This window comes from Maylandia zebra, linkage group LG18 (assembly GCF_041146795.1).
Source record: "Maylandia zebra isolate NMK-2024a linkage group LG18, Mzebra_GT3a, whole genome shotgun sequence".
Lineage (NCBI taxonomy): Eukaryota > Metazoa > Chordata > Actinopteri > Cichliformes > Cichlidae > Maylandia > Maylandia zebra.
The window spans coordinates 14,032,495-14,055,814 of record NC_135184.1 but is presented as its reverse complement, the minus strand read 5'-3'; the positions used below and the strand labels follow the sequence as shown (position 1 = coordinate 14,055,814).

Genomic DNA, 23,320 nt, shown 5'->3' with positions numbered 1-23,320 from the left:
AATAAATATATATATACACAATAACAGCAGCTGTACAAGTATTAACTGGAAATGAAGAACATAGTGACCAGTGTTGTGCAATCCACATTATGTCTTGTGCAGTGCAAATATGCTTAAAGTGATTTAAGTGATGAAGTGAAACAATGTCCAGAATGTCCAGTGTGTGTGTAAGAACTATATGTGTGGGTCAGTACTGTGTGGTGGTGTGATTGAGAGACCGTATCGCCTGCGGGAAGAAGCTCCTCCTCAGTCTCTCTGTGTTGGTCTTCAGGCAGTGGAATCGCTTTCCTGACCTCAACAGAGAGAACAGTCCGTTGTTGGGATGGCTGAGGTCCTTCACGATCTTCCTGGCCTTCGTCCAGCACCGCCTGCTGTAGATTGAGTGCAGGTCAGGGAGCTCGGAGCGGACTTGATGATGGTGGTGGAGCTGGTAGTGGCCACACAGTCATATGTGTACAAAGAGTACAGCAGGGGGCTCAGAACACACCCCTGGGGGGCTCCAGTGCTGAGAGTGGTGGAGGCTGAGACATGTCCGCCCATCCTTACTGCCTGTGGTCTGCCAGTTAGGAAGTTGGAGATCCACTGACACATAGATGAGCTGAGTCCCAGATGCTCCAGCTTGGTGGTGAGTGTGGAGGGAATTATGGTATTAAATGCAGAGCTGTAGTCTATGAAGAGCATTTTAACATAATTCCCCTTTCTAGTGTCCAAGTGAGTGAGTGATGTGTGGAGGAGATGAGAGATGGCATCGTCTGTGGAACGATTTGGACGGTAAGCGAACTGTAGTGGGTCCAGTGTGTCTGGTAGTGAAGAAATGATGAAGTCTCTGACCAGGCGTTCAAAGCACTTCATCACTACTGAGGTGAGGGCTACAGGGCGGTAGTCACTGAGAGAAGCAGGGTGGGGTTTCTTCAGGACAGGAACAATGATAGACTCTTTGAAGCATGTGGGGATCACCGACTGAGATAAAGAGATGTTGAATATCTCAGTGAACACAGGAGCTAGCTGGTATGCGCAGTCTCTTAGGATACGACCTGGGATGCTGTCTGGTCCTGCTGCTTTCCTGGTGTTCACTCTCTTGAAGGCTCTCCTTACTTCATGCTCAGAGATGACGAGCACGTTTCCGGTGCTGGCAGTATCTTCCTGTCTGCAGCCGTTAGCGCCGCTAGCATTAGCATTGTTGGAGTCCTTAGCTGCAGCCTCGAAGCGAGCATAGAAAGTGTTCAGCTCGTCTGCCAGAGTCACGGCCGCGTTCGTCATACCGGTTGTTGGTGCTTTATAGTCCGTTATTGTCCTTAGTCCCCGCCACAGGCTCCTAGAGTCACTCTGTTGGAGTTGTGACTCTAGTTTCCTCCCGTAGAGCTGCTTCGCCTCTTTCACCGCCCTCCGCACGTTATATGACGCGGCTTTAGGGCTGGGCCATATTATACCGTTCACGGTAATACCGGTATAATGTTAGGCAACGATAGGAAAATGAAATATCGCGATAGAATGGGAGTAAAACGCGCATGCGCAGTGCCTTTGTTTTCATACGCACATGGCCGATTGTTGAGTGAAACAGATGAACCAGAATTGGTTTGTAAAAATGGTGCAACTTCCGTGATGTGGAACTGGTTTGGTGTTTGTCCGTCAGATACACAACAAAGCACATTTTTTTGCAGAACATGCAAGCGGCCGTCGTTATTGTCGTATTTGTCGGACTAAGATGCTCTTAAATCTGGGAGTAATCTGGGTCCTAAACTCCGTATTCTTCAGGTCAAACAACACTGCAGCATCACTTAGAGTTAAAAACTGTCTAAATTCTTTCATCTTTAATAAAACGATCAGCATTGCTGCTTTACCAGGTGTAACTATAAAGTGCCTCTCAACTTTAACTTCCAGGCATCCATGAAAACAAAAGTTATTACATTTAATGGAGTTAGAAGTTAGCAGGAAGCTAGCGGAAGTTAGCTCGCTAGTTTCGCTAGTTACCTAAGCATGATATTGCATGTTCTGACTGAGAGATTTCTGAAAAAAATCAAACGTACAGCTCTGCTATCACTTCCAACATAAATGAAGACAGGAAACTAAACAGCAGTGACGTTTGTAGGGTTACTGAAGTTGGGCTAGCTGGTATATAATGATGTGCTACGTGATCGCTAGCGACACAGCTATGTTAGCATAACATAAACAGTGAAGCTGGAGGACGAACACTAACACTTTTCCACTTATAAAAGTTAACGTGAAGGTTCTTCATGGTTAGAGACAAATGCAATCGCATGGCAGGATGCTGTAAACGGACCAAACTTCAGTCAGGAGAACAACTGAGATAATCCATCCACAATAAGAGGTTAGTCATTAATATACTGCAACAACATGGGAATAGAGCAGCTGCCAGAGAATTCAACATTAATGAATCAATGGTACAGAAGTGGAGGAAGCAAGAAGAATGAGTTTAATAAAGTTTGATTTATCTGACTGCTTTGTTTCGCTTAATGTGCCTTATAATCCCGTGCACCTTATGGTCCGAAAAATGCGTACTGCACACTGCAGTTTAATGTTGCAAAGCACCTCTTTTTAACTTCAGTGGATATTATACATGGTTATGCTCAGGATATGTCAGCCCATTTCTACTGGAAATGCCTTTTGGTTAAACTTTCAGCAAGGAATTTTCATTTGCACTGTTACATTTTTATAAAGCTTTAATGTACATAAAAACCAGCTTCTTGTTTAAGTGAAAATAAATGGAAGGTTGTCTTTTTGCGCTAGTAATGTTGTGGAGTTGTATTTTGTCTCGCATCAATTATATCGTCGGTTATATCGTTATCGCAAATTTTCAAATATATATCGTGATAAATATTTTTGGCCATATCGCCCTGCTCTACGCGGCTTTGTACGGGTCCATGTCCCCCGTCATGAGTCCCGTGTTGTAGGCAGCGGTGCGGGATCTCAGAGCGTCGCGGATGGTTTTATCCACCCACGGCTTCTGGTTGGGAAACGTTGTGATAGTCTTTGTCTCCACGGTATCATCCGCTAGTTTCCCGATGAATCCCACAACCGCTTTGATGTGGTGGCAGATTATGTGGTTCTGTTTGCTTCATCAGGTGGTGTCCTCCAGCTCGCACTGGAGCAGTTTGCAGTACCGGTGTTACTAACCCAAGTAGAGGACTTCTAAGGGTTACGAGTGGGTGGAGAGGGGAGTGGGAGGTCAATTGACGGATTGGTGCTGCGGCTGCAGTGATGCGGATGCTGTACTGGTCCGTTGTGGTGAAGAGAGAGCCGAGCGTAAAAGTGAAGCATTCAATTTACCTGTCAATCTACATCCCTAACCACACCTATGGTCACAAGCTTCAGGCAGTGACCAAAAGAACAGGATTGAGGATACAGAAATAGGTAAAAGAGCTTTCTTCAAAGGGTGGCTGGCCTCTCTCTTAGAGATAGGGTGAGAAGTTCAGCCATTTGGAAAAGGCTCAGAGTGCTGCCGCATCAAAAGGAGCCAGTTGAGGTGTTTCAGGCATCTGACAAGGATGCCTCTTGGGGTTGGTGTTTTGGGAATGTCCCACCGGGAAGACCCAGGAGTCGCTGGAGAGATTATATCTCTCGACCACCCTGGGACTGCTTGGTTTTCCCTCGGACAAGCTGGAGGAGGTGGTCAAGGATAGGGAGTTTGGGGCTTCTCTGCTTAGGCCCCTGCCCCCGTATAAACAGAAGAAAGTGCATGGAGGGATAGATATTTACACTGAATGTGGTCCTAAATAAGACAGAGATTCAATCGGAATGCTCAAATTAGAATTCATGACACTTTTACCTCATTGTCTGGCCTGTACATCTTGCCAAAAGAGTTATATGGCAAGGTGCTGATATTTTAACCTCCTGAGACTCTCTGCCCTCATATGGACTCATAACATTTTGGTTCATTTTATCCATATACTTAATTTGTATCATTTGTGTTTTCTTAAGCAATGGTGACTTTATTGTGCTGTTCTTTAAAATAAAGCCTTGTCCTCATATGAAAATATACTTTAAAAAAAAAAAAAAAAAGAAATATCTTCTGCTTTTCTGTTACTATATCATTAGTTATAAAGTATTTTATAGTTTATTTTATACTTTATAGATTATTTGTAGCTTTTTTAGTTAATACAGTATAAGTCCACACAACTATTTGTCATGATATTACCATATACCAATTATATCTTATGCACATAATTTTTGTCTTTTGTCTATGATTATATATTGTTATTCATTTAGTTAGTCGATGTATTAGCCTATCTTATATCATCATAAGAAATGGATAAGAATGAATGTCATGTTTTATAGCAGGCGCAGAGCTAGAGCTGAGGAAGTTCTGGTAAATATTGCAATGTTTTTGGACAGATTTAATAATTTGTGGTTACCAAAAAGTTTTGAAGCGAAATTCCATTTCAGTTTGCACATAAAATAAATTTTCTATTTATTTACTTACATTAACATACATAAAACCAGAGCTCTGCAATTTTAATTAATATAAAGACTTGTTTTATTTGGTCGCCTGCCAGTGGCATCACATCTTTCTCAAACCCTGTAGCGATAAACCTCCCAAGGAAGCACAGTAAATACCGGATGATCAGGCTTACAATAAAGTTATAACATTACAGTAATATTAGCTTTTCTCAATTACTTTGACTGAAGATAACAGCACTAGGCAATCCCACAACTGAATCCAACACATGGGATGACAAATATTTGCTCTAATCATTTAAGTACTAATCGTCTCACTAATCATTTTACAATCTGTTAAGTATTTTTAACTATAACAAGCAAAATACACTGCTCAAAATAATTCAAGGAACACTTGATCATCACAGTTTAACACAGAGTCACTTCAACTTCACAGAAATCAGTATTTCTAGTAACCAAGCTTAAACCATTGTGAATCAATTTCACTTGCTTTGGTGCAAACCCAAGTGTCTGGAAAGGCATCAACAAGACAACCCAAAAACTAGGGATGGTTTTTCAGGTAATGATCAAAGATTATTGCTCTGCTTTTTTTCTTGTTTTTGTTGTGGGTGTCCTTGTCACTACTAGTAGCACGAGATAATGCCTGCATCCCATTCAAATTGTACAGGTCCAGCAAACATTCTTGCAAGCCATTGAAAAAAGCACTAATTGTGATTTACTGAAGGACAGCTGGACAAGGCTTAGAAGTGCATCAACCCAGCACCAGGGCTGGTATTGGTGACTTCGTATAACAGGAGGAGCACTGCCCTTTCTCAAGTGGGCTACTCATGTGCACATTTCTGATGGGCTGTGATCAGAGGTCCGACTGAAGGAGTCAGTTTCTCACCATCTTTTCAGAAACACAAGAGCTAGTGCCTTCAGGTCATTTTGAACGGTTCTTTCAGGAGACCTCCTTAACCTCTTTGCACAAACTAGCAGATACACTTTTTTTAAATAGCCCATCTCCTGGTGCCTCCTCAACACTTTTAAGACTCCGCTGAGAGACAAAGTAAACTTTCAGGACAACACCAACATGACAGCACATATGGATGTGATATCCTGGAGAAGTAAGACTATTGACGACTTATGTATTTTGAATGAGCTCCAGGTACTGTGTGTGCTACCAGTAGTGACGGATACTAGCAAAAACAAAAAACTGGAGAAAAATCAGTCAGAAAGGAAGATGAGGAGAAAGCAATGATCTGTGGACAGCACCTGCAAAACCATTTTAGGGGCTTATTCAGTGCACGCCAGTGTGCTCCAGTGCACTTCAGGTAAAGTGCACATTTTCTTGCATGTACTTGGGATCTATGTTACTGTTTATGACTTATTGGATTGCTATGATTATCATAATTTTATTTTAGTTAGAGCCTTGTGGATCAGATGTGGTAAAGCAGTCAGCCACCTTGATTCTTGGGACTTCCTTACACTGCCCTCTCCTCAAGCAAGCACTTTTTTATGAACTGTTTACCCACTAATTAAATTATTCATTTCTATTATTCAGTGGGAGACAGATCAGGCCTGCCTAAGTAAGCTAATTTATTAACACAAATACACTGGAATCCACTCACTGATATATTACATATAAAAACAAGGGCCATCTGTTACAGGCTGGTGACCATGGTGTACTCCTCATCATTGAAGACTGAGCATAGAGATAACTGTCCAAAACATATGCTCTGTCAATCCACACATGTTTGGTACACTCTGTGGAGTACACTGTGCCAGAAACTGTGCTGTGTCAACCAGCAAACTCACATACAAATCACACAGCTGACAAACAAATCTAGGGTAAGCTAGCAGCACCTATAGTAAATATCCCCAAGTGGACTCAAACATGTCCACAATCTATATCACCCACTCGAACACATGCACAGTCATCCTTTCGCAGTCGCAAACACCTCAATGCTGCAACATGTTATCTAATCCCTATTAAGCACAGAAAATATACTCTGCAAGTTTATGTTGTGAGTCTGTGTCAACATCTGTGGGTGCTGCCTGTCAGTTGGGGGCTCACTCTTTTTAGACAGAGGCTTTTTGTGAGATTAAAGGCTAATGTGATCTCTGACACACTACAGGAGCCCTCAGAGCACCCAGCCAACTGCTGTGTAGCCCTTTAAAAAAAGAAAAAGAAAAAGAAGGAAGGGGGGGGAAAAGGCTTGAGCTCCCGTTACATTCATCTGACTCACTATCCATCAATTATCCAAAAAGACAGATGGTTATGACGGTGAGCAAATTGAAGAGACAATGAAGTCATCCAAGGAAACTAAATGTGGCAGAGGATGGTGGTGGAACATCAAGCTTTTAACACAGGAGAGATAAACAATGCATACTCACGGAGCTATATAATTAAATACTGGCAAATAAAAAGTAACTAAAATATTTGGTATTAGAGTTACAGGAATTCTAACTGCTGCCTTTATGTGCAGGAGGGAAATGTATTTCATTGAGACCTTGAGCAGCAGCATTAAAGATATCCTTCATAGCCCAACCCTCCTAGCAACAGTGCTGTCTCCTCCCCCTGCTGAGTAGGAATGATGTGAACTGAAAATGGATAAAAGAACATTTCACACTTCAACTTACATATAAAGTGCTTTCCTCTCAGGGAGAAAGGTCATAGAGGTGTTGATTGGTGGTGAATGTGACAAAGTAAGTAAGAATCTTTAATGAAACCAGCAGCAAATGTTAAAAGAAAAAAAGAATGAACCCCATGACACACCTCAGTATCTGAAAAATACACTCTTTTAGCCACTGAGGTTTAAATGTACAGACATGCTGCACAAGTCTGCATGGGCAGCAGGTGTTTATTGCACATCTGATGAGACAGTGAAAACATAATGAAAAGTTAAGGAGAGTAAAGATTTTCTTGCACAAGAGTGAGCAACACTCGAGCTCCGATGTTCTTCTTCCTTCCTGTTCAGTTAGGCAAACAAACCATTTGGAAATGTATGGTTATGTTTGGCCTGAGTAATTACATACACACGCTCCCTCTCTGTTTTTCTTTCCATTTTACATTTTCACTCTGGGTTCTGTCTCCCATAAATTGACATACACACAACACAACTGAAACTAAGAAATGAGTGTGATGGTCACACTTTTATAATAACAACCATAATAAAGGCGACAGAAACTGTGCCTCTTTTTTTGTCAAAATGTGTGAATAATTCACACGATTGCAGATCAACTCACTTCTAAACATCAAATGCCTCATTCAAACACGCTGAAGCATGCACAGTGCTGCTTCACACACTTGTTGAAAAGAATAAAAGTGGATATACTCACAATCCCCGGAGCCGGAGCCAAATCTTCTCTATCTGTTCTGGCTGGAGGTACTTCAGGGCCGTGCTTTCAAACTCCTCAATCTCTTTGGTGGGAGACTCCATGTCTGACGGAGTTACAGATTTGCCAGCAACAGATCAAAAAAAAGTTTAATCCCTGTCAAATGTGAACAGTGAGGAAGGTGCAACGCAAAGAAGAGAAGTGCTGCGATGTGTTGGAACCCGGGATGTGACCGAGGTTTCCTCTCTTACAGTAGTTCCCACAGCTGCGACAAACTGGCTGCCATCCCTCCTGTTTCTCTCTTTTCCCTCTAGTTATGTGATAGAGAGTGTGTGACTGAAACTAAATAACACTCAAGCAGCTGTGGTAGTCATGAAGCAGTCCAACTGTACCTCTTTCCTCTCTCCCTCTCTTTCTCTGTTACTCATTCACTTCTCTGTCGTGTCAGCGCAGGGGTCCTGGAGCCGTGCCATGCTCTCCCAGCAACAACGGGATGCAGACGGCAGGGCAGCGCAATCCAGGATTAACGTTCACTGCCGAGCCCTCCGCACATGAGGGAGGGAGGGGAAAAAGAGCACCAGTCAAAGAGAGGGAGGAGTCTGGCTGATAATGAGAAACCATGTTCTGTTTCATCTACTGGAAAACTGGAGGGAGTGAGGAAGAAAAATGAGTGGGGACAGACATGAGGAAAAGGAAAAAAGCCTTTAGGAGAAGACGAAAGCGCAAGTGCGGTGAATTCCTGTGTAGAATTTGCTGGTTTAAAAAAAAAGAAAAATACTTGCAAGAGGACATTTTCTTTTGAAATGTCAAAACAGTGACACAGCATTATCTTTTTTTAAGCATCTAATTTACAAATGCAGTCGCTCAACATTTAACTCATTCACTAAAAATGTGGCAGCTTTATGACAGCTGAAATGTAGATAATGCATGTTCAGTGCAACATATTAGATGCCATGCCAAGAGGGATTAAATAGCATGCAGAGAGTGTGCTGACACTGATTTGACAGAGATTACTTTGATCCATCGAGCACATTCAGGACCGCCCCACATTCAGCCCCCTAAAAATGGAGCAATTTAAAACATGGAATATTATTCCCTTTGTTTATTTTCCTTGCTTTCTCTAACAAAACACTCTACAGTATCTAAACACCGCAGTGCTCTCTGCCAAGCTCTTGTGGGCAGAAATGTCAGCCAAGCCAGCAATAAGTATAATACTGTCACAACTTTATAAGACTCATACCCATCGTTCTACACAGACTTGCATATATAGTGTGGTATCCTCGTATAAAATAAAAAGCTTTGTCTGTAATTACCTACAAAGTAGTAAGTCCTCAGTGCTGGATAGTCTATTTTAAACCTGCATCGTGCATGGTGCATTGTGTGCTGGAAATATATTCTATACAAGCATACTAAACTTTTTGTGCTTGCTTAACAACTAGTGAAGCATATTAGTTATTTTCTTAGGTTTCGTTTATTTATCCTTTTCCAAGTCCAACTGGAAGATTGCTAGGATGACTCACCCCCCCTTACCTGCTCCCCTGAGCCCCTTACCATACTCTAAGGTCTTTCAATTACTTGATGCAGGATGTAGGGATAATGCCGGGGCGCCACCTCAAAGGGGCTCTTTCTTTCATCTGGTGAGATGCGTCCTCCATGAGGACAGAAAAGAGGTTTGCCTGAGTGCCACGAACCTGCTGATGTCCTCTTTAAAGGTGCGTTTATGCATCTGTTTTTTCCTTTCCTTTCAGATTCTTTCCTTTCCTGGCTGCCTTTCTTCATACCATTCTTTGTAACAATTCTTCTACCTGTCTGTGAGGGTATGCTGCCCCCAGGAGATATCAAGCCACATTCAGAGATGGCAGGTTAACCTGAGCAGAAACTACAATGACAACTTCACTAGTGACTGCTTCTGGTTCACAGATTTGCACCCCAGGGATCGTATGCACCGTGTAGTCTGTATGTGCGGTGTCATACTGCACCGGGAACACAAAGATTCCATCAAAAACGATGATTTCAAGGAGCTGGTCAATTTAAACTGTGCAGCAGTCACTGCACCCAAGAATCAAGTGTGTTGCCGAGAAGGCAAATAAATCTGTGATTCTTGGTGAGAAGCTTGTGAAAATCAGAAAATGTGTGGACCCTTGCTAAGGGTCAAATTTCCATTTAAAACACACTCAGTAGAACAATTTTGACAATTGTGGACAATTTGGGTAAGAATTACAGCTATCATTACTATTATTATAGCATTCCATGATAGCTGTACATGGAAACTGCTGGAAATATTGTACTGATAGCAATCAAACCATGGTTAAGGTGTCTGAACATTCAACCCCCTACACCTTTTCAATAATGCAATAAAATCTCAGAATCAACATCCACTTTATGCAGTGAAGGGCAAGATGTGCAGCCTTTTCTCACACAGTCATTTGGCAAATTAGCCTCCTGTAATTACTCTCAGTTTTATACGTAAAAAAGTCCAACAATATGAATATGATTGAGGAAACAGGTCGAAAGTGCTTTCCAGCCTTTCAGGGTACCTTGAAATGTGGCTGTTCAGAGCTGCTATAACACTTTCTCCTTCAGACACAGTTAGATGCCATATCGTACAAACTAATTCATGTCAAGGGTGCCCACAATTTGATGGATAGGCTACCTACAACATTTGTTTAAGGTTAGACATACGGCAGACCCAAACCTGATCTTAGAACATAAACGACAGACTGTTTCAAGCACTAGCAATAAATGTAGGCATGGGAAGTAAACAAGAAAGCATTGAATCATCTTTAATTATCTCCGAGAGATGTTTATAACAATAAACCCCCCTTTGGCATAAACTATCTTTGGATCGCTCAGTCACATTTAATTACCTGACAACTCGTTGTAGCTTTGGTTAATTATTGACAAATTGTTTTACCGTTACTAGAGGTTTAAGGAGAAAATATTTATAGCAACTCACACTGACTAGAAAAACGCTCAGTGATTTATGAAATGCTATGATAAAGAATGCAGCCTGGTTAAGTAGCCTCCAGCCTTTGCACCAAAAGAATCTCAGACAACACTTTAATTACATTGCCACCTGATGAATGAAACACCTTCCAGCAAAAAAGCACTGTAGTAATGTGCCGTGTTTGTGCCACTGAATTGCAGGAGAACGCGATACAACAACGATGAGTATGTGATGAAGTATTGGGAATTCTTTTGCTTGCTGCTGAGTCATCCTCTGTGCCACTGTTGCCAACGAATTTGACTATAAAATTGAGAATATTTAACAGGGTGAGCAAAGATGCACAAACACACATAACAAGCAAAATGTGTCGAGTGTAACAGGGTAAAACAAATATGATGAACCAACAAAAGCAAAAAAGCGATGATGGTCCTTCACATAATGAAACTAAATACTGAAAGTCCCTGATAATTACAATTACAAAAGCTGTTCGCCAAAAAAAGGAATTCCAATTAATCCTGTTTTACAAAAATGAATTATTTGCAAGGATCTGCTGAATATTACACTCTGCTACAGCTTCCTTGTCAGAGTGCTTGAGTCTTCTTAAAGCTCACACATCGAAATCAAGACATTAACAGCTCTGGCCATTTGGCGGTACATGAAAAATTCAAATCTCATTTAAATTTCTGGGAGAGTCGATAAGGATATCTATGCATCAAAATAGCAGGCGCCTTTGCAGTAATGACCACGTTTTAGTAGAGATCATGAATCACAAAATATGATTACGCATCACTGCTTCATTTCTGGTTTTGTATTGGAAGTACTGTAGATACAGAGATGGGTGGGAGAAATTGAGGGCACCCAGCTGTAAAGCTATATTTATTTGCAAAATGATGGAGGTTGAGAATTACTTCAGACAAGAAATTTGCTATTTCTCCATCCCCACGACTGATTCAGATAAGTCAGAGGTGATGGAACATCTGAAGAGAAACCCAGGGTTAAGGATTAATGTGGTCAAGCTCGCATAATGTAAAAGCAGTTTACACAAGGACAAGCCTTCACTTCCGTATGTATGGTTGAAAAAGTCCAGCTGATTACGGCAGCTTAATCTGGGGGGTTTTGTGCCCCTCTAAAGGATCTAACATGGGGCAAAAAACTTTTCTGCTGTCGTGTCATTCTATTCACTCTTTGGGCCTTTTTTGTACAGCTATTCATGGTCCCAGAGGATGACTCTTGAACCTCTCTCTCTTGATACTCTGCAAAACAATAGCCTGCAGTGGTAAATTGCATAATAGTAATTAACATTTTTTGTTACACATACATATTATTTAAGGTGTTTACAAGAGGATTTGAAAGTGTCTGGAAACTTCCATTTTAAAAATTTCACATCAGAAATTCTGTTACGGTGACTTGCTAAATTCTCAGCTTGTCCTCAGTAGCCCTTATTTATTTGCCATCCACACTGAACAGACAGAGAACAGGAGGTTGTGTAAGCTCATTAGTTGTAGATAACTATGGTAACAGGAGGGGTTAACAGGGCATTAATCTGTTTGAGAGACAACTACAAACTAAATACAGACTGTTTAACCTCTCAGAGAGCTAAATGTAGCTTACAAGTGCAGATCCCTCCAGACTTGTACTAAAAATACTATTGACCAGAGGTGTGGACTCGAGTCACATGACTTGGACTCGAGTCAGACTCGAGTCATTAATTTTATGACTTTAGACTTGACTTGAAAAAATGTTCTAAGACTTGTGACTTGACTTGGACTTTTACACCAATGACTTGGGACTTGAATTGGACTTGAACCGGTTTACTTGAAAAGACTTGATATTTTACCCCAAATATAAAATTTAACATGCATATTATATAGAGATTGAAAATGTGACGTCATTCACGGGTAGAACCGCAAAGGATTCTGGGAACTCGTGGCAAGAGGTACTAGCGCACGCAGGCTTTCAATTAAAATCAGTTATACAGCGATAAAAAGAAACACAAAAATGTCAAGAAGCCGTTGTATTATTAACTGCAATAGCCGGTCGCATGACAGCCACGGGAAGCCGACGGGTAAAGAGATCGGTTGTTATCGGATTACGTCGTTGAAGAGAAATTGTTCAAGCCATGTTTCCGAAGTAACAAAGACGCGACGGATGGCCTGGATCGCAGCCATTCAAAGATCAAATATAACGTCCCAGAACACTCCAGCTCACAGGTTAGTCTGCTCCAAGCATTTACACGAAGGTCAGTGTTTTTTAGTAGTTAATACGTCATTTTCATAACATAATTGGTGATATAGGTTACAAGCAAGTCTGGCGCTGAACAGAAATTGTCGCGCTATGCTCCTTTATTTATTGTGCATAAATAGTGAATTGTCCTGACACAATATTGCGTTTCGCTTCTGTTATTATGGTACATTGACAAAAACATATACTTTTATTCACAGGATAAAACAGGTTTTTTGTATCACTAATTGCCCAGTACGATTACAGCATACAATATTATTGTCACTGCTACATTTCTGTGATGGGTACCAGAAATTATTTCCACTACTAATTAATTACCGTTGAGCTCAAAGGTCCTATTAATAAACGGTTAACGAATGTGTATTTATGACGACAATTTGTGAGACTGGTAAACTTATGATACGTACGATGGTCTTTACTTTCTACACGGTGCATTTCAAGGTCCTGCACCCATCCGTCGGTAAACTGTACCTGGGCTTGTTGCAGTGACCTGAAGTTACTAAACTTCATGAGTGTATGCACTCACTCCAAGAACCGTATGATTATAAATATGCATATAAATATGCTACGATGAGATAGCTGACTTCATCTAACTAGCAAATGTTGTCCAGGCTACGTTGGTGATACAGTTTTTTTTAATGTGTATGATATTTTTGTCATGCGATTTTAAAGCTGGTCCTACAACCGCATCCAAGAATAACATGCAGCTTATCTCAGAACTGTCGGTGAAAATTATTCTTGGAGCTAGGTTTAATTGAGCTGCATTTTAAAGAGGTGCAATTTCACAATTTGTGTATATTTTCTAAGTTCACTATTTTGTCATGTGTTGAGAAAAACACAGATTTTAAAATTACATGGTCTAACATTTACATTTAGCATATAACTGCAACATTATTTTTTCTTTTTTTTTTTTTAAAGACTCGAAAGGACTTGAAATTCAAAGTTTCAGACTTGTGACTTGACTCGGACTTTTACACCAGTGACTTGAGACTCGACTCTGACTTGCCTGACATTACTTGAGACTTGACTTGAGACTTGAGGATAAAGACTTGAGACTTACTTGAGACTTGCAAAACAATGACTTGGTCCCACCTCTGCTATTGACTATTTTTAGGTAATTTCAGTCATTTTCAAAAACACAAAAAGTATTACTTAAACTCATTCAATTTAAACATGTTTTGCTTATTGCTACTCCACTACTTAACAGTGGGATGTTCAGGCTCTAGGGAGGCCAGTCCATTCATAGAGCAACATTAAGTGATCTAACAAACCAAGATATTCTAAAAAATGGTGAAGTGCAAAGACTGGACTGAAAATAAATTAAACAGCAGAAAAATGTCCAAAAGAAACCTCGGAAGAATCTTGGATTCTGGCTCCTTTGAAGCAAAATATAGAGAAATGTGGGACTTTTGCACAACACTATAATTTTATGAATGTCAGTCTTTAAAAATTATTATCTCTTATTTATTATGTACCATGAAATGTCTCTGAAACAATTCTATTAATGGGTTTTTTTCTAGTTGTCATGTAAAGCATTTTGGTATTTATCTAAAAATTAAAATAGCTTCCATAAACCTCAAGCAGTGAAAGAAACTTATGGTGGATAATATTATTGTCAGACAGGGGTAAAATGATGGTTACTATATAATAAAATCCAAATTAATACTTTAAAAATAATTTAAATTAAAGTTTTAAAGTTTTTATGAGGGCAGGCAATCTTGTCGATATTTGTGGTTCTTTCCCCCATCACACCTCTGTTGTTATGCCTCTAATATTCACTTAAAAAGTCTATGATAGATGGTGATTTACTGCACAGGGATAAAGCTAAGGAAATGTTGCACTTACTGTAAATAACAGCTTAAAGTGACAAATGCTGCTGGAAATTTATGCTACATGGACAAAATACTTCACTGGCCCCCTTAGTGCCTTCCAGTCTGTAAAGGCTCTGATCCTATTAATACATTAATCCAGCAAGAATATTGATGTAAAGCAGTGGCAGAGCCTAAAGAGAGGAGTACTCATGTAATGGGTGATTATAATGCACAGTGTATTTAAAAGCTGTTATGCAAGCAGAGAGAAGACACTATTACTGAGTGAGGTTAAAGGGAATGAGCTAAGGGAATGGGCAGAATCATAGAAATTGTCTCTGTGGAATTTTTAGTCTACTTTCAAATGTCATTTTATTTAATTACTACAGTGGATGGCAATGCAGACACACATTTTTACCCTTATTGTGCAAAAGCAAATAATTTAAAAAACTTGGTTAACTTTATTTTGGGGATTTATACACCTATTTCGTCCTAAAGTAAAATGCAGTATCTTTCTATCCCATTAACATTTGAATTTTCTAAAAATAATACATTATGACTACTCCTGCAAGTCACCCTAATGCATCTACTGATCTATATGTAAGAAGAAAGAAAACGGCTGTAGACAGTAAAGATTCAGACTTTGGACGACACTGCGTTCTGCATATTTTAAAGTTTGACTTTTCTCCCTGCTACACATAAAACTATACTCCATATCAAGCTGTATAATATCAAGAAATATGTGCTACGCAGCAGTGACTTTTCCCAGCAGACCCTCATTAACCCGCTAGTAAGGCTAGTGATGGAGCTTGTTGCTGCGGGGAAGATGTCAGCGGGGGGCTGCGAATCTGCGGCTGCAGCCAGTGGAAGGGTCAGCCTCAGAAACTGTTGGATGGCACGATGAAGACAGCCACCTTAATCAGCTGTGCAATGTTCACAGCAGCGAACAGCATCCAATTAAGCAGTTGCCAAATCCAACTGAGGACCTCAAAAGAGTGCCTGTCCAGGTTTTGGCTGCATGTGTACATTTATTGAATGTTTGTCTGTGCTGAGTCTGTTTTTCTCATCATTTGGTAAGCATCTAGCCACCCTTGTAATCGTTTTCACTACCCTCTATTTATCTTTTTTTTCTGCTGTTTTTGAAAATGCCTTCATTTGGTGAAACATAGACTTGACATGAATTTTTAGTGCATTCCTATCAGTCACTACCTATCCATAAGGACTGTCAAAAAAAAGGGGTTCAGAAAAAAAAGCACAGTTATAAATCTAGCACTAAATCTCAAAGGACCATTAGTGTAATAAGATTGGAATATAATGGAAATTAGTTTCTAATAAAAAGGCAATTCTAGCTAATGAATAACAACCTCTTCCCAAAATCTTTCACTCTTCCTCCTATGGGACGATAACAAACTAATCCTAATGGCTTTTTTGTATCATACCTCTTCAAAGATTTGGCTTTCAAAGCAGTAATTTTGAAAAGAAAAAAAAGTCAATCAATTAAAGAAACGATTGATTCAGATAGAGAGTAAGTGCTGATCAAAATGATGGTTCAGAAACTCTTGCACACTAATATTGTGTTTGTGTTGCATATATCAAGTTCCAGCAATTAGGAAAATGAATGCAATGGCAATCTATCATCTTCTGACATGGCAAATTCTGCAGGATCCAAAAAAAAAAAAAAAGACAAAACAATTTGATTCTGCATAAAAATCACAGGTTTCCCCCTCTGCATGAATGCAAACTGCTATCTATTCAATTGGTAGCCAGTGCTTTAACAGAATATGGTTTCCATAATGAACAGAAGAAACAGCGTGGCACCAGCCGAGCAGATGAGTCACCGTGTGTTTATATACTAATGGCTCCATATTGTGTTTTAGTCCTCCCAGTTTGTGTGTGTGTGTGTTTGTGTGTAAACTGCAATCCTAAACCAGTTGCAACAGCAGCCACGTAAGCACCAGGCGACCTTTCAGATTGAAAAAGAAAATCAGGTAATCAAGTAACTGCGGGATTGACTAGAAAACAATTAAATTATATTCAACTAAGTCCAGTTTATGACAGTCAATATGTTTTAAGGCTCTCCAATCCTTCCTGCTAAACATCATGTGATCTTGCTCTATTCTCCAATAAATCTAATTATCATCACCCGGAGGATATCGGCCAGAACCGGCCTCGGAGGTGACACTGTAGTTACATCATTCCATGGATTACTGCTAGTTCCAGTGTCATTTAATCACCCTGTGCCATAATCTGGCTAGTTGTCATTAAGATGTATATCCCTGTGACTCCCTGCAGTTTTGGCCTGTATTAACCACAGCTGACATGGCCGAAGACGTCCCCTGACTTTCAGTAGGATCAGGACAAAGGTAATCATTGAACAGTATAAATCATTGTAAGCATAACATTGCCCTTTTCCACAGCTAACATTCACCACCTGCTATCACTATTTCACCAGCCAACACATTTTAGTAAAAAAACAAAACAAAAAAAAGACTGGAGTAATTCCTAGCATATTTTATTTGTTTTAAACTGTTAGCGCTATTGAAAAGAATCATTCCCTTGCCAGTTCTTGAAAAACATAGGCAAACTGTTCATCTTCAGCCAAGGATGAACAGCCTCATGCTTGGCAATTGTTCCCGCACTCTGATTGAGGCTAAAGCTATGGCTAAATGACAAATGAACTGTTTCCTCTATGGAAGGTAGGAGTGCTTTCAGCTGCCCCAGTGTTTTCTTTTTTAATCTGAGCTATAGGTTTTAACTAAAGGACTAGCCTATGTCCAGTCAAGTGGAAAATCACTTTCTCCTTGTCACCACCCTACTCTGGAAAAGGGATCTGTGTTCCAGGGGAGACTGGCAGAGAACAACGACACTGTAATTTGAGATAACATAGAGAAGAGCTGGAGAGGAAGCATTTGTTACTGCAGACTGGAAACGAAGGAAAACCCGAAAACAACACTTGGATGGGATTTGAGAAGTCACAAACTGAGCACCCGATAAATTGTAAAATTGTGATCTCTGTGAGGACTTGCTAAACCAAAATATTGGGAAAACTAGTGAAAATCATCTGGCCATAACTCCCTGTCTATTTTCTGTACTATTAAAATCTTGTTATCAAGTACTAAAGTGCACTTTTAGTATCCTCTGACAAATGCTTACTTGTTGCCAACTGAGACATATTGCTGTCTCCAGGGCCATCAAGGTTAATTGGAATCAGGTGTTAAAAGACAAGCAATATTCTAAAAGTGACAACAAATTATGTTAATGGTAGTTTGAAGTCCTTGTTATCAAGGTGGAATCAATCACGCCCAAGTCCCTCGAGGTCAGCAGCCTTAAATAGCAATTAACAGAGTAAATGTGAGTGTGCATGCGTATGTGTGTGCATCAGCTAAATGTCAGACAGGAGATTATCTTCTTCATTAACAAAAAAAACAAACCTGAAGAGGTTCAACTTTAAATATCGCCTGCTCAAGTTCATTCTGATCCAAAAACAGAAAACAAATACAAAATACACAGCAATGCCTGATGGTGCACGCTGCCACATTGTAAGATAATAAGATGAACATGGCTGCTGATGTCCCACTGTAGCACCACGCAGGATGCATTTCATGATAATTAACATATAATGAGCATTACTTGTTCTGGCATCATTACTGGGATATTTCTGACAGCAGCAAACCTGATGGCAGTTTTCTCTGTGGCATCTGGTTCATCTGCTGGAGGAAGATCATCGGCCAGAATCTCTTCAGGACTCCGTGGGTCATTCAGGGGGGGCTTCTGCTCTTTGCCTTTGATCCCCATCCCTGCAGTGATGGCATTCCACAAAGCACTCTGGGACTTTGAGCCTAAATAAAACAAAAGCCTGCTGGTGTCACAGTCATTTCATACAGTGAATAAACCGTTAATTTGTTTCAAGGTGTTGTTTCACAAAAGATATTGAAGCATTGGCTGCAGGAGTACGTTTCACTGAAAGGGAGTGACAGATTTCAGCGCCTCTGTAATACTGCCCTCATGTGGATGATTGTCATTAGTGCCAGTGCGCTCACTTAAGAGGAGAGGAGGCAACTTTTTTGCTCAGTTATAGGTTTTTCAGTTAATTAACCACTCCTACATCCATACATTTGCATGAGGAAATCCATTACTGCAAATATATTCTAACATATTATTACATATCTTCAGTTTAAGTCTCTATTATTTACAAAACACTTTTTAACCCTTTAACTTTCTGGTCAGGCCAAACTGTCTCTAAATTATCTCTGCAGAAAAGACTTCCTATAAAAATCTATTGTCATAACAATAACAAAGAAATATGAAGTATGGTTGCAAATATTTCAAAACAGACTTTCAGCACTTTCTTATATTCATTTTATTGAGTTGGTCAGAACTCTTTAAATATCTCAAAAACTTGGATGGATGGAAATGTGATGAGTTGAATAACAATGAAGTATAACAATGGTGATACTTACGTGCAAAACTGGCCTGAGGTCTTGCTGAGCTGTCTTCTTCATTTGCCACTAGAAGGAAAAACAATTAAATAAATAATTCAACAAATGTTAAAATTGTGCATCAAGAATGATAACTTGAAACCTCTTTAGCCAAATCCTTTGATTAAGATGTTTAGTACATACAGTATCTGTAGTACATTATTTTTTACATTGTATTTGTGGTGAATAGGTGTTTGACTTAATGCTTTCATGTATTTGCTGATGCTATCTCTGTACTTTTGCTCAGCTGGAATTTTAACAGTCCCTTAAACATATTTGCACAGTATGGTAGTGAAGAACACACTCATTAGCTACATCCTTAGGTATACATGTTCCACTGCCAGTTAAGGCAGATTTCTGATCAGCAAACCATGTGGCAGCAACTTTTAATCATGTAGGCAAGTTCAAGATGACCTGCTGGAGATCAAAGTGAGTATCAAAAGTGAGAAGAAAGCGAATTTAAGTGACTTTGAATGTGACATGGTTGCTGGTGATCAGATACTGCTGATCTACTGGGATCTTCCCACACCTCCATCTGCAGGGTTTATAGTGCTTGGTCTGAAAAGAGAAAACATCCAGGGTGTAGCAGTACTCTGGGTGGAAATGCCTTGCTTATGATAGAGGTCAAAGGAGAATGACAAGACTGCTCCAAGCTGGTAAGAAGGCAATAATAACTCAAATAACCACTTGTAACAACCAAGGTATGCAGAAAAGCTCTTAGAACACATAATACGCCAAATCTTGAAGCAGATGAGCTACAGAACCAGAAGATCACACAGAGTGCCACTCTTGTCAGGCAAGTACAGAAAACTGAGTTTCACATGAGCTCGGTAAAACTTGGGAAGATTGACAAAACATCCCCTGGTTTAATAACACTCTATATCAACAGTTACACACTATATAGAATAACTTTATAGAATTATATTTGTATATATTATATACAAATATAATATATACAAATATAAACATATATACAATATACAAATACAAATATAAAATATTTTATTTTATATTTGGCAGCTATCAGCAAATAGTTATCAGCTATTCTGAAACAAAAAAAAAAAAGACACTTTTTATCCATAACAAAAACTCCATAACAGCAAATGAACTGTAACACAGAAAATACAAATGCTATTTATGGTCTCATCACAACAATGATAAGAAAAATAAACTGGGCCAATATGGCATGTTTGTTAATACAGGGATGTTAATGTGATCTCTGGTCTCCCACTCAGACACACACGTCTCCGAGTGTCCAGCATTCAGACGGTTACCTGAGAACTCGTGAGAGAAAATCTGCTCACACAGATATGTAGAGCCAAATACTGTAAATAATGTCCCTGAAATGTTCTGAAGACAGTTAACCTTGTCAGGTAGTGATGTCCAGCAGTTGAAAATGCAAGCTCCATGAACACGCACAGCTGTGAATTCCAGCTCGTTCGTAGTTCTGCAAACTTCAAGTCGAGGTTTTCACTTCAATCAGCTGCATTTCGATGTCCTCTGTGTCCAGCCAGTTAATGCAAGACAAATCCAGCTGCTCATGAAAGCTTTCTGGTTTGATCAGAAAAGAAAACATTGGTCCATACACCTGAAAATCCAGAAAACACATTGTGAATTCTGTCTCGAGTCTTTGGATGTATCCATGTATTTACGTGGTGCTGATGCTGCGCTGAGCGGAGAGCTCCTGAAGCTTTTGAAGTGGAAATTTCAACATTGCTTGAAAAAACTGCCAGCTAGCAACGTCCCTCTCACCGGTAAGTTATTTTTAGCCAATTACAAGTTGAATCTGATAGTTGGGGTTGTTAGTTAAGATACCGTCATTAAGAAGCGGCACAACTAATGTGTTAACTAATGTGTCTATGCGAGCTAATTTGTGATGTGCACCGCTTATTTTTTAATGCACCTTCTCAGATTAATTCACTGCGTGTCGTGCCCGGGGCTGGACTGGGACAAAAAAATCGGCCCGGGCATTTTGACTAGAGACTGGCCCACCAGGTATTATAGGAAAAGCCATAAAGCCTTTGAATGAAAACATACGCTGTTGCGACAGTGATGTACACTGTCTTGTTGGTATATGTATGATTTCTATTTTACATGAGATAAAAACTTTGGTTGTAAGATTCAGATAATCATTTATTAAAAGCGAGACATTTTAAATGAGAATAAGAAAGAAAGGTATTTCCTTGTGCCCCCCTTTCCCTGTTAATGCCCTACATGACCCCCTGGCAACACTTTGCTAGACCCACCCCTGCACAGTTACCAGCTGTCAGCTACATAAAAAAGGATCCTGGTGTTGTTTGTCTCTCAGAAACAGTTCATAACTTCCCTTCAACTCATTCATATCACCTAAAAGGTAAACCTGTTTCTCCATCACCTGTTCAGCTCTGATGATTCAGTAAGGACATCTCCTGGTTTCATCTTCATGTTTCCCTCTCACCACATATCCAAACCGATATCATGACCAGCAGCTTTACAGCTGTGGCTCCAGCAAACATCAGATGATACTAGAAATTAATATTAAATAAATTCTAACAACAGCTGATCAAGCTTAAACGCGCTGCTGTTGTTTAGCGCAACATCTGCTGGTTTCCTCTTTCCGGTGGACGATAAATAAACAAGAGGGAAAAGCCGATCAGCTGATCATCGATCAGTTTCATGATTGAAGTAGCAACAGGAAAGGGAGGGGAGAGAATGAGAGAAGAAGAGGCAGCTGTGCAGCGTAACGACAGAATAACTCCAGCTTTGTGTCTTTTTCATTGTAGCTAAAGTCCGGGACAAACTGTTCCTTTTCACCTCAATACGAAACACGTAATATTTTCTCTGAATACGGGACGATTCTGTCTTTTTACGGGACGGTTGGAAACTCTACTAACTAACCTTATGAATAAAATAAAGTTCACTATCAGTAACATCATAGCACCCAGCTGTATAGTAACTCCGTCATGCTAGCTAGTTATTGCTATTACTAGTTATTGCAACTGACAACAAAAATAAACTCCACCTAAACTTGGTTTATATCTGACCCAGATAGACTGCAGTTCATAACTTCTTACCTGAAGTTCAGTTCACCTGACAATCGCCTCTGGTCTCTCTTCCTCCTGCCTCCCCTTTCCTTCATCCACCTTTATTTTATACATCGGCCAGCATCTGGCCAATCCACCACCTCTTATTGTTTATACCGCTACAAAAAACAACAACAAAGAAGCAAAAAAACAAAAAAAAAAACCCAAAAAAACATCAGCCCATAAAAACTAAAAATCACCATTGTGCCATCAGTTAACCCTTTGTGTGCCAGCTGTGGCACGCGTGCCCAGGGTTGCCGACCCCTGCTTTAAACACTACAGCCTGAATTCACATAATGCATATGCACCCAACAAAGGAGCAACTGTGTGATGTTATAAAGTTGGACTGAGGAATGTTTCCTGCACCATTTTCTGTACCATAAACATTAATAAACGCAGTTCTAAAGGCAAAAAGGCGTCCAACCCAGTATCTACAATGTGTACCTAATGAGGTGGCCAGTGAGTGTAAGTTGACAGGCAGCCAGGAGCTATGTTAAATTCATTCATGTCATCACATAAACATGGCAGCAAGCTGCTGACCAAGCCTCATAAGGGGTCATGTGATGTATTCATTAACTCAGGAGGACATGGAAGAATTAACAGCCAGGATCTTCTTGCTCTGAGGCAACAGTGGTAACCACCTCACCAGCAAGCTGGCCCACAACTACAACTTTTTAAAGTAATTTCCAAATGATCAACACAGTATAAATGAAATGAAACAACAAAAAGTTAATTATTTTGTATTTGGCAGAAATTTACAGGTTGCTTAATTTTGTTATCAGCAGGACTAACGCTGTAAGAGAAGGGCTCTGGGGTGCCAGTGTTAACCAACTAAACAGCCTCTCAAATTCAGGCAGTGTGAATGTTGCAGCTCAACCCCGCTCAGGTCCACCAACACTTCACCACAATCAATAACTCTGGCTGTTCCCCAGCACAGTTATTCTGCAACGCCGCAGTTCTGTGAGTTCGTTAAGTGCATCAATGTGAATTTAACTCATTAGGTAAAGCTTTTCACTAAGAGAACTGCTCATTTGGAAAGCTGAGAAATAT

The 23,320-nt window shown here is 40.0% G+C and overlaps 1 protein-coding gene across 6 annotated transcripts in view; it reads right to left on the bottom strand.

Moving 5' to 3' along the window:
- The window catches only part of pde1cb (phosphodiesterase 1C, calmodulin-dependent b), a 119,536-nt gene that overhangs the window by 69,068 nt on the left and 27,148 nt on the right, over positions 1 to 23,320 (bottom strand). For 3 of the 6 annotated variants that reach the window (XM_004542927.3, XM_076876385.1, XM_004542928.2), the window contains 2 exons: positions 19,191 to 19,238; positions 18,404 to 18,569 (listed from right to left, as the gene is read on the bottom strand). In XM_004542927.3, the coding sequence (XP_004542984.2) occupies positions 18,404 to 18,569; positions 19,191 to 19,238 (214 nt within the window). Of the gene's footprint in view, positions 1 to 7,737; positions 8,274 to 18,403; positions 18,570 to 19,190; positions 19,239 to 23,320 lie in introns of those variants that run through there. The other 3 variants (XM_004542929.2, XM_076876386.1, XM_076876387.1) reach the window with 2 other exon arrangements.